Raw genomic sequence first — 12,638 nt, 5'->3', positions numbered from 1 at the left:
TGGCCTTCTTTTCCCACAGGCTGCTGCCATCTTTAACCTGCTGAAGCATCACAAAGTTTTTCACCTTATACCAGTTCACATTTCGGGTTGCTCAGCAGATGCTTGTGATTCTGGAGATTCAAATCGCTGGTGAAAGTTTGTTCGTTGTTTCCTCAGCTTCTCAGGAGCTTTTCTCCATAAAATTATTTCCTATTTGAGGAAGCAAACACTTTTGAAACCACCATTTACCACTAAGCCAGCAGAATCAAGTATCTTAAGTTCCTGATAGGCAAAGACTGGAGGGGGAGGCAGGGGGGGACGACACCACAAAACACCTCTGCATCCCCATTACTTACAGAACAGTGCAGGACATATGGAAAGTAACAGAAAGATGACACAATTAAGTTTACATATTTAGTTACTGCCTGAACACTTACCTTTATCGATCTTGAGCAGTCACCTCTTCCTTAACAATCCTACTCCCCACTATAATGGTATTAAAGTGTCCAAGAAATTTTTCCTCCTTCCTTTCTCAAAATCCAAAGCCCATCCATAGCCATTGTATGCTCCACCTACCTTTTGTTTTCCATATTTAATTATATTGCTTTGTCTATTCTTTAGAAGGAAGATTCTGATCTAATCCACATAGGTTCATTCCAGTGACGCTCTTCACTATTCCTTTCCTCAGCACGTCCTCAACTTTTCGTTACGTTTTCAGTCAGATGTCTTAACCCTTACTATAATTTTGCAATTTTAAACTTGGGCTAATTCTGGGAGGGGAATCTATCTGCAGCAGTTTAAGCTAGCAAGCAAACGCACACACCCATAGCTCATTTTACCCACGAAGTGTTTTGTCTGGATATTCACAATGCAAGGTTGTTTTGTGGCACTGAGCATCCTATCCTTGCTGAAATAGTATCCACCATCCCCCTGGCTCCTTTTTGCAAGCTAACATTTTCTATACAGTTTCCAATACATTCACCAGCAGAAATGTTTAAGCCATTACTGAAGCACAGGTGGCTTCTAATGCGTTGAACATTCAAAGCAGTATGCACAACAGCCCAGACAGTTCTGCAACAAGACTGACCATACCTGTTGTTTGAAGTATCGTCTGTCTTCTTCATCCACAAGCACTAGATTTAAGAAGTACCTCACCGAAAATTTTTTGTTCACATCCCTCATTGTTGGAGTTGGGTCATAGCCTGCTAAGAACAGTCTTATAGGAATCGATTCACCTTAAAAAAAGAAAGTTTCAATTAGTTCCTTAAAACTGGTTGTCATTAATGCAGTTTCAGAAGACATGCAAAATAAAGGCAGTTTCCCAAGCACTGTCTGTGCCCCCATCCTTGGTTAAAAAAAAAAAACAAAAACAAAAACAAAAAAAAACACAAACAAAAAACCCACCACAAACAACACTGAGCACAGAGGCAAGTGTGACATCAAAAGTGGGAACACTTTCTCAGTGGAAGCATGGTAGCCAGGCAAGACAAAAGGATCAGTATCTTGACTTCTCTAGAGCTGGTCTACACCATGGAGTCAGGTTTGAACCAAAGTGATAGAAGGATCAGTCATAGAATTTCCGATGGTAAATAAAGGGTAAGAATTACTAGGATCCCAAGTGAAATGCCTTAAGTCAATGAAAATATCTGCTTTGAATAGGAAAATCCACTATCATTTCAGCAACCCAAGGCAAAGCATGCTTTCTCCAAGAAAAATTTATACAAGTCATCTCCTCTCCTCCAGACTTTTTTTTTAAACACAGTTTTAACTCAAAAATGCTTACCCTTTAAAACAAGCACAGTTATTTACCTTTAACTGGTGCACCATCCATTATTTCATACTTTGCAATGGTTTCAGTCTCTGTTGTGGTACTGGGTCCTGGTGAAACAAGTTTTCTGTCAGAACACATGCTTCAATTTTAAACATTTACAAAGCTTTATCACAGCCATTTCTACTCCGCAGCATTTACATTACACAACACTGCATTTTTTGCTTTTGTCTTGCATAAAAGTTACACGCAGCTAAAGCAAGCAAAACCCTCTCCCAGGCAAAGCATCTCCTTCTTACTCTCTCCTCCCCACACTGACACAGAAGAGGCAGTAGCCAGCGCTTCAAAGGAGCCCTGGGTACGCAGGCTTTAAATAAGGGACGAGCATGCAGGGTAGGACTTGTGAAACGGTTCTGTTTAGCAGGCAGTGCTAGCGACTGATACTTTCGGCCATGATCAGACTAGAAACCTGATGGGTTATCAGCCAGCACAAGAGCCACCTTTCTCCAGAGCCTAGGATAAGGAAGCCGGAGTACCTAACTTAGCCACAAAAGCCAACAATAAAGTAGAGCTTTCTGCCCTTCCTCTATTGCTATGGAGGCTTTCTCATTCTCCACGCAAGCAGCTCACTAGGGCCCCAGCCACTGGGGAACAAAGTCACGAGCCACAAGCTCTTACTGCCTTCCTAATTCAAGGGCCTGCAAGCCTGATCTGCAATAATTAAGGTGTTTCTACCTCAAAGCCTCTTGATATGTCCATCATACCAGTTTTAGGCTGACTGAAAATGACACATTTCTACAACATGAGAGATTCACGCTAATCTTTACCAAGCCCACTTTACCAGCTAATATCGGCAGAGGCAAGGGGGCCTTCAGGATGCATTTTGCACCTTTTCCCTTGCTCTTTATCTATCAAGGCTGCTTAAACTGCTGCATATTTATGCACAAGTTCCATTAACAATGGTTCCTGTTTGTGAAGCTAGCCCAACATTCACAATCCAAGAACAATGCCACAGACATTAGGTAAGGCTGACTACTAAGTATGATTACCAAAGCACAAAATGCAAATGGTAGTCAAACACCAGTGAGAAGGAAGCACATGGAGCACCAGTTTAGCCAAAGCTGCAACTATTGACTTCACTCTCCAGGTTTGCATAAGGCTCAACAGGCATACAAGCTGCCATTTCTTTTGGACTTTGTATCTCTTACCAATTCCAGTAATCTCCTTTTTGATCAGCTGCAACTCCATGTGCTGAATTTTTATTCTCACTAAGAGGAAATAAATTTTTCCAACAATCACATCCTTTAAGTGATACCTTTAAAAGAACAGAATGGGGGTTTTCATTAAAGAATAAAGACAACTTTTACACCTTCTTGAAAACACGTTATACAGGCAATTACCTTATCTGGACCGTTAATTACTCAGAGCTTGCTTCCACACTGAGCTAAGCATCTCAGCCAGAGCAGTGCAACTAGCACCTTTCCATCACTGCACTATTAGTAAAGGAAGTACTGTAGTTACATTCAAAAAGCTTAAATGCAGAAATCAAGTCTTAAGTATTTGCTAGTGACCTTCCTACTAGTACTGAAGGCAGAACAGACAAGTATTCCTCAAAAGAGCACTGTGTAACTAGCAACCAAACAGCTCAATACAATAATCATTGAAAATGTTGGTTTACATTTTAAGTCTCCAGATGCCAGGTTGTTCATCAAATATTGCATACTCTACCTTTTTATCCCAAGATAGTTACTTGAATGCATTTTGTTCTAAATGGCACTTACTTTGACTTATTGTATTCAAACTCTATATGAAGACAGTCTTCAATGCCTACTTCCATTTTAATGGAGTTGTTTACATCTGGGTACGTAGCAAGCTGGTGAACAATCAGATCATATTCTTTCACCAAGTCTGACAGCCGTCTCACTATTGTCACTTTTAGAAAATACCTAGGAAGAAAGCCACCAAGTTAGCCATAATTATTCAGAATTGCATAAGTAAAAGCCCTTAAGTTCTGAAGTACACATATTCTTTGAAAGACAAGAGTACATTCTCTTAAGACTAAGCAGAAAAGAATAAGACACCAAAATAGAAGACAAGACACTTATAGGTGGAAATGTGGAGGGGGGGGTTGATCGGTTGTGGGGTTTTGTTGGGTTTTGTTTGTTTGTTTGTTTTTTGTTTGTTTGGTTTGGTTGTTTGTTTTTTAAAGGAGAGACCTGGACTGTTTTCACTTGATTAAACTGAAAGAATTTGGTCTACACAAACACCACCAAGCAATTCCAAATAAAGTAGAAAAGACTACATTATAACACAATCTTAAAAACTCCAATCAAGGCACACTAGCTACTGGCTGTTACATGTCTGATTTGAAATCCAAAAGCAGGAAGCGGGGGAAGGGGACAGCATAATTGCTACATTATGCATTTGCTGCAGGGGCGGAGGGAAGAGAAGGCTTAACAGTTACAAACCTCAGTCTGACGTTGGCACCAATGTAGGATTCATATGGCTTCTCAACCTGCATGAATTCAAAGTCATAGCTTCTGTTTTGGGTCAGTTCTCCAGGTAAGGCCAGTTCTTTCACTAAGTTTACAAATTCATGAGTATTGCTTTTGTCATTGAAGAGCTCTAAAGTTGAGGAAGTTAAAGGAAAACATGTTTCAGTGTTTCTTTTTAGCAAAAAAAATTGCCTCTCATTTTGCAGGAGCAGGTGGGAGAGGACAATAGAAGCAATTAATTTAAGTCGCACATATTTGACCAAATGTTTTATGCAGTTTTTTCGAAGTTATCTTCAGTTTCAGCAACCTACAGTAAGCATTCCTGAAGAGCTAACTGCAATGAACAGAACACACATTTGAAGCTTCACTAGCATGGCATCTTTTCTTAATGACAGTGTAGCTAGCTTTAATAAGTACTTCTTGCCTTGCATTCTCTGTAATTAGCACTGCCCGATCGTGGCTTCCAGCATTTATTGCTGAAGGGACAAAAATCTAAGCAACATCAAGACTGGCTCATTTAGAGCAGGCCAGTGATCCCAACTGGTATCTCGCAGATCAACACCTATATGGTTTATTATTACTACTAGTCTACACTCAAATGGCTTATGACCACTGGTCTCAGTCAGTCATTTGGAAACAAGTTCTTAATACATGTGCATAGACACACCAGTTGCACAGCAACGGTATCCCCTGTCCCCAGAGCAGTGTCGTCATTATTCATCCCTAGATCTGTGTCATGCAATTCTCACCAAGATGAAAACTTAGAAAGTTAGAAAAAATTAACATTACCATAAAAAAAATCCGAATGCTTTAGTATATAGAAACAAGCTTCTCTACAATTCACAACTGAAAATATCAGCTACGAACATTAGTGGTAGTTGGTTTTACAGAGACTGAAGCTTTTCAGAAGAGAACAAATGAACCAAGCACACCAACTCCACAGTTTATCATTGCCAATTTGATAGAAACCAACACTATCTAGTAACTTCTTATTTTCTAATATGACTACAAATTATCTAAGGTGTACTTTGTTTTCTATAGCAAGCATTTACATAATACAATGTTTATTTACTATTGCATATCCAATACTTTTTGTGCCAGTCAGAAAAGTTGTACTCTGAAGAGCTGGCTTAAAATAAGTCTTTGACATGCAGCTGGAGCTAGTCTCCAAGCAGTGCAGAGACAGATCACACTGCTGGGATGCTTTTTGTATTACTGTATTAAAACTTGAACAGATGCAAGAAAACATGGACAAGTACAAAAAGCAGTAGCTTAAACCAATTCCACATAACTCTGAGGATTTCTAAGCAGTAGCACAACGGAAAGTCCCAGAAACACACAAAATTCAAGAAATACTACATCAAATTAAAGTCATTCAGAAAATAAAATTTATGCAGAGTAGATGAAGAACAGCCTGTACAGCTATTAGAGGACAACAGACTAAATGAAGCTGACATATGTAAGCTCCATTTTTCCCCTCCTCTAAATGCCTCATTCCCACCACAATGCTGCTTTATTCTGAAAGTTTGCTTTTACAGCCCCACCGATCAAAACCTCAAAGCATAAAGCAGCAGGCGTCAGAACTCAGTCATACCTGCTACGTATCACTTCAGACATAGGGTACCGGAGCCTACCAACTGATCAGAAATAGAGAATTTGTGAAATTCCAATCAAAGTCAATTGTATGAGGCAGAAATTTGAAGACTTACTTCCAAGGGGAACAATAATGCAAACAGCCCTCTTACAGAAGGAAGGAATTTTAGCATCAGCCTAAGGGTGCAGAAGTTATCTCGAGTGGTAAGAAGTTTGATGTCATCAAGATTCTTTATAGTTCAAATCTAACCAGACTTATATACAGTTATAAAAAATTACATTTTTAATGTCAATACCACATTATCTTGCTAAAAAGCACAGAGACCCTCTGAAGCTTCAATACTATTTTATGTTAACAGTATACAACTATGTTTTAGAAAACCAACAACCAAAGAATTATTTCAGAAGTGTTTTCCTATATGCTGCCCCATCATTTCTTTTCTATGCTTCTTCTCTTTCAGAGCCAGAACTAAAAGACAAGAATTAAGTCTGTCACAGTAGGTACACCTGGCATTTTGGCTTGGAACCTTAAATATAAGCAAAACAAGGCACAAGCAGAAAAAAAAATAAAAGTGCTTTGATTTTGCTTATTACATCAGGGTCATTCATCACTTGTAGTCAAAGGGAAGACTATGTTTTAGCTAAAAATGAATAGTCTGAAATATATGAAGCAGAAATCACGTGTACCATAGTCACAAGTTTAGTTTTTAAAAATCTCTAGTGGTTCTTAACCAAACTCTTAACCAGTCTGAGACAGACGGAATACTCACCATCCCAGTTCCCCCTCCCATGTACACATCCTCCCTCCCAATGATTTTCTGACTAGCACAAATTAGTACATCACTTGCGTTAAAATGAGTAGTATATAATCTTCCTTTGGCACTTGTCATCCACTAACCCAATCAGGTTGCAATGTTTGAGCCAAACTGCTGACAGTCACAAGTGCAAAGTTCCATAAACCACACGTGCTTAACATCCCTTTTATAGCTTCAAAACTCACCAATTTGTCCTACAAATTCAATTCTAATTCCTTGGTGCTCTAGTCTCTTCCCATGCTGCTTAAAGGAGACGTTCACCTACCAAGGCAAAAAAACACCGGTTAAAACTTTTCAACGCTTTCACTCTAATACACAATGTTAGTAAAAAAAGAAAGTACGTTACTACATGCCTATGAAAACCAAGACCTCTTCTCCACAGCACTCTCTGAGCTTGAAAGCAACCAAATCAAACAGCTGAGTAGGAAATTAAGCATTACCCAGGTGCCACTAAAGCGTTTAAGAAAAATCTAATCATCCACGAGACTGAATTTAATACATAAGATTGAAACTTTTGAGTCCCAAAATTAAGAATCTAAGCCAGAGCTTCAGTAGAGATCGCATAAGCCAGTCATGACCCCCTTGCCATCTTTGAAGGCAGAGAGCTTCAAAGCATCTTCTGACAGTCACATTTGGAAGTCCAAAAAAGAAATGCGTTCCTTTCAAGTCAAGTGAACTTAAGTCCCTTCCTCAGCAGATAGCTAAGTATTGGTGTTAGAGAAGTCAATGAAAAATAATGAATAATGAAGCCTACTATCAAGATCTGCATTTGTGAATTTGATTCTCGCTATGAGACCTTGCTTCACAAGAAAAGATTCCATAAGGTTACTTTCTATGGAAACATGTAAATATTAAGCATATATAATGTTTCCTTATGAAGTAGTGATGACCAGAGAAATTTCTGTACCTTAAAATCCGGTACATCGTTGATATCTGAGTAGGAAGTAAACCACTTGAATAATCTACCTTTGTGGTGAAAAGAAGGAGAGGTAGGGGGAAGTTGTCCAATAAATTACTGGTCTTCCAGACCTCCTCATCCCACTGTGCTTGTGTTAGCCAAAACTCATCAGGCACCTCTCAGGTGTTGCTGATACAAGCAAGAAGTGCTCAGGCCAGTGAACATACGAATGCTAGTTCCCTCAGTTTTCCGAGTTTGAGGCCCATCTTGTCAGAGTTCTACATCCATCAAAGAATCTTTCCAGAGAACCAAGATCTCAGCATGGAAAGATATCTTAAGAGCAGGAAGATACTCAGTGATAACAGGCCAGTCAAGATCAAAGTAGGTATTTAGAAGTCCACCTCAGAACCCAATACCTGGTTCATGTTTCTTGGAGGAAGAGCAAATCATAAAAGAAATATTCAGTGAATGAGAATGGCTCCAGTAAAACCAGAGTGATGGCAAGGAGTTCCTAGGTGCAATACCAAAAGTAGAGGAATCCCTCTGGCAATCTCAACTACTTTTTTTTTCCCCAACAATTTGGAAAACAGTTCTTGTCAACTCTTGTTGACTCAGCAGCCAGCTGAACTTAATATGTTGCTCCTCTGATCCAATTCCAGAAAACACTTCAGGGCATGAAACGTAAAGCTTAGCTTACAGGGTATGCAAAGCAGGTTGGCTGCACCAGCCAAAAATTACTGTTACATGTGTCAGGTTGTGGATTTTGGAGTTCAAGGGGAAGGGGAAGCAGGGGGATCCAGTCTGGAATAGTTTTCTTGTCAGAAGCAACGATAGGATTGCACATGGTTGCACAAAAACCTTATTCATAAATACAAGATCACTGGAAACAAATAGCTACTATTCAAAACATTCAGTCTTATCTGTTGCCTGAATGACTATGGTTAAAAAGACCATATATAGGAAGACATTGAAATTGCAGCTCTTGCTTATATCAGATTTTCATTTAATTTCCTATATGCATCTGCATGCCAGAATCAGTACAGTAATTAATAGCCACTTTAAAAAAAAAAAAAAAATTTACCTTTCCTGAAACAGATTCTCCATCATAGAAGAGAAAATGCTTTTCTACTTTACCATCTTCTGTTTTGATTTCTGCTGTTTTTCGTGTTTCAGCATCATTAAGAATAACATCAATCTCACAACCAGGACCGAAAAAGCCTCCAAGAAAACTCTGGAATAAGAAGAATTAGGTAAGTTACTACACAGCGGACACTCCATTTTAAATGCAATATTTACCTGCAGCCATACACTACACATTGGTGAAAAACATTTGTGTTCCCATGAAGTTACAAAGCCATTATATATTAGAAACCCAAGAAACAGCGATGATAAGACAGCTGTCCATCTAGCAAATAATTGAAATCAGGTCAGTAACACGCAGCAACAGCTCTTACAAAACACAATGTTTATTAAAAAGTACACAGTGTAATTACCATTATTACTACTACACTAAAATGCTAACAAATGTTTAAAACATTACTGTTGCAAACAACCTTGTTTTTTGTCACTGCAAAGTTTCCAATCACTGGTTTCACTTCAAAAAAACTAATCATTTTTAAATCACACTTTAAAAAAAAAAATCTTTTTAACAAATTTATTCCATCTGGTTTAGGATTTCAGATATTATGCCAAAAACTACATATTGCTTTATACCCACTCTAACTCACTGCATAAACAGCAGTAACAAGGATGATCAGAAGTAGGAGGACTAACAGAGCAAAGTAGGGTGAAAAGAAACAACAACAGGGGATGTAATACAAGGCCTAAAGCATCCCCCGGGTTGGCGAAGGGGAATAGGAACTTCTATTTGCTGCCTCTTCCTGCGCCCCATAGTTCTCTTAGCAAACGAAGAGAGCACTAGCAGGTTCAAGAGGCAGTGGTTCTTTGTACAATCTACGTTAGCTACGCAACTCTCATCAGATAGAGTGGATATTACAAGTTTACCCATAATACTGCTCCAGGCACCAATCCATTACAAGCATTAAATGTTTGTCCTCACCTTACAACAGCATTCTCTAGGCACGAACTTTTGACCAGCACCAAACAGGAGAAACTAAGAGAGACCATCCTTTGACCTCACACAAACATTTCTTACAAGAAATTGCAAAACACATTAGCGACTCTATGGGAAACTCAACAAGATTAGTACAAAAGCCTGCATTCTCTCCTAAGAATTAGGCACTAATCTGCTTTGATGTACTAAAGCAGACAACACTTCACTAATTCAGAGTGATTTGGGGGTTTTTTGGAGAAATTGTATTATGTTCTCAAATGAGAGCATCTGCTTCAACTAGATGAATTTGGTATACATAAAACAGACATTCTCACTTCACCAATTTAATCTCAAAAATTGAGGAAGAATACATTTCAAGACATTCTGGGGACCTGAAGTTTGAAATGTAGCATTAATAACAAAAAGTCTAGAAAGAAGTTTGATCTGAATGCTGCTGCCTAGCAGCAGGAACATTGAGTGACTTTTGCTTACCCCTACAAGACAAGCAAAGACATGGCGCAATTTTGAGCTATAAAACAGCGATTCACACAAGACTAAACTGACTTTGTATTTGTTCAGATAGCAAGCGGCCCAAGTTCAATCCACAAAGATGTATATAACTAACTGAAACCTACTTATATCTACTTCACATTCTCACAGGAAAGCAGAAGCAGATGACCCACAAGGTGGTCAAAGTAAGACCGAATGGTCCTCCAGGTCTCTGCCAAGCACATATTTGCATTAATTGCTGAAACAAGAAATAAAACTTTTTTCTTTAATGACTGCACACTAGAACGAACAATTCTTGATTTTTGGCTCCTGGGGAAGGGGGAAAGAGAAAAGTTTCAACATTAGGCTATTTTTAAACTGTTACACAGATTACTTTTGGGCATGCCCATATTTTTTTCCCCAGAAATTCTGCATTCGTTCCCCAGATTAGCCTTATACTCCTTTTTCCCCCAAGCAAACAAGGAAGCACGTTACCTTTAAGTAAACATTATACAAGATGGTCTCACAGTGCCTTCCAAATTATGAAGCTGTACCATCCTTTAAAGCAGTCAGCCAGAACTAACACTGGTAACACATCACTTCTCAAGACACTGCATATGAATATTTCAACTGTACCCCTTAGAGATTAGCCATGATCTCATCCACAGAGGACAAGAACATATGGAATAAAGAAATCAGCAGCTGGTAGCTCCTCCAGTTGCTATCGAAGATACTGCTGCAGGGAAACTATGCAAAACAAGAAGTATTTTAAGAAGCCATCATATGGCTTATTATGTTACAGCTTAAGAAAATTAAGAGAGAGAACTAAGGTTTTCAGAAGCTGGCCAAACGCTAGGCTATGTTCTTGATTTCACGCAAAAGGCAGACACTGAGGATTTTGCTACATCAGGACCAAAAATCAATCTGCATTCAGTCCTTATGTGTTATAGCTGTACTAAAGCACTTGTAGGACTCCCAGTAGCTGATAACCAGTGCAGAAATCCCAGCCTCAGCTCCACATGGAGCCCTAAAAAGCTTCTGCATGTCCAACAGAGACACATGTTAAGGAATCCACATGCTTCAGAAACTCTAAGTGCATTGATCTAGCTGATTCTTTGAAATATATATTTTCTTAAATCTATACATCACAGCACACGAAAAACTTTGCCTAGGCCAAGCCTGCTAAGCACAAAGTGGCCACTATTTCACTAGCCCTGACAGATAACCACCAACCGCTGTCATTTTAAGCACTGCCTTACGGGACTGCTGAAAGATTTACTGATGTTTCCAGGACTATCACATGCACTTTCCCCAAAGCCTCACCGACAGCAGCTGTGTAGGAAAAACGGAAGCTGAGTTTCATGACTAAACCCCGTACTGGCGAGGGCATGTGCGCACGGAGGAGAAGCAAGGCAACGTTCCAAGCCTTAATCCATAAATTATACTAAAAACACCCCAAACCTTTGTTTTTCGCCCGCTGTTTTGCCAGCTCTCCCCCGAGCCCGCCCCGCACAGCAGCGGCTGCCGCGGGGAGGCCGCCACCGCCTCCCTCCCCGGCGCGACCCCACCCGCCGCGGGGCAGCCGCCGCCAGGCCCGGGCGCAGCTCGGGGCGAGGCGAGCAGCAACGCCGCTGCGTGACGCAGGCCGGGCAGGGGGCGGCCAGGCCGACGGCGGGGGTGCCAGTGGTGGTCACCGGGCGCTCCGCGGCCGGGCCGGGGACGAGAGGAGGGACAACCGGCGGCGCCGGCGGGCAGACCGCGCTCGGCGGGGCGGCTCTCCTCACGCACAGCCCGGAGCCACAGGTGGAGTAGGGAAAGGAAGGGAAGAGGCACCGCCCGGCCCAGGCCGCCGCCTGAGGCGACGGGCGCGCGCGGAGCGGCGGTTGGCGAGTAACGGCCCGCGTAACGGCCGCCCCCCCCGCACTCACCATGGTGCGTGCCCCTCCGCGGCCGACGCGCGCCACCAGCACCAGCCGCCCCGGCCCGCGCCCCTGTCATGTGACCTTACAGCCCGCCACGCCACGCCCCCCCCCGCCGCACGTGACCGCCCCCCCTTCCCGCCGCCGCCGCCCGCTCCGTGCCCGCCGAGGGCCGGCCCCCGGGGGAGGGCGGGGCCGGGAGGAGGGGGTGGCGGCGCATGCGCGCCGCGGGGGGACGGCGCCGCCTAGCGGCCGGGAGGCGGCAGCGCGGGGGGGCGGGCGTCTGACGGGAAATAACGGTCGGGGTCCCAAAAGGTTTAGCAAGATTTTGTGCCTTTTTTTTTTTTTTTTTTTTTTTTAGGGAAACACGAGCAAGGAGGTGCGAGGCAGCCGCTCGGGCGGATTTTACGTGATTGGCTGAGTTTTGTAAAAGCGCAGGCGACTGCCACCACACAAAGGTTTTTAATTCATTACCCCTGGAGCATGATAACATCCACACAGATCAGGCAGGGCCCCCAAAACCTGTTTTCCCCTGATTGGGGTGGCTGCCCCACCCCTAAAATGCAAAGAGCGAGTTCAGACCAAACACAGATTTTTCTGTAGCGAGTGAAAGCAATAAAGATCTTGAG

The 12,638-nt window shown here is 41.8% G+C and overlaps 1 protein-coding gene across 1 annotated transcript; it reads right to left on the bottom strand.

Moving 5' to 3' along the window:
- Positions 1-51: 51 nt before the first annotated feature.
- Positions 52-12,108, bottom strand: VPS26A (VPS26 retromer complex component A). The gene is made up of 9 exons (XM_082310906.1): positions 12,019-12,108; positions 8,630-8,779; positions 6,836-6,911; positions 4,216-4,372; positions 3,529-3,693; positions 2,956-3,062; positions 1,789-1,857; positions 1,072-1,214; positions 52-189 (listed from the first exon to the last, which is right to left on the bottom strand). The coding sequence occupies exons 1-9, from the start codon at positions 12,019-12,021 to the stop codon at positions 76-78; spliced, it is 984 nt and encodes a 327-aa protein (XP_082167032.1). The 5' UTR covers positions 12,022-12,108; the 3' UTR covers positions 52-75.
- Between the last annotated feature and the right edge of the window lie 530 nt (positions 12,109-12,638).

The sequence above is a fragment of the Platalea leucorodia genome, assembly GCF_965183815.1.
Source record: "Platalea leucorodia genome assembly, chromosome: 4".
Classification (NCBI taxonomy): Eukaryota; Metazoa; Chordata; class Aves; order Pelecaniformes; family Threskiornithidae; genus Platalea; species Platalea leucorodia.
This window is presented reverse-complemented; position numbering and strand designations above follow the sequence as displayed.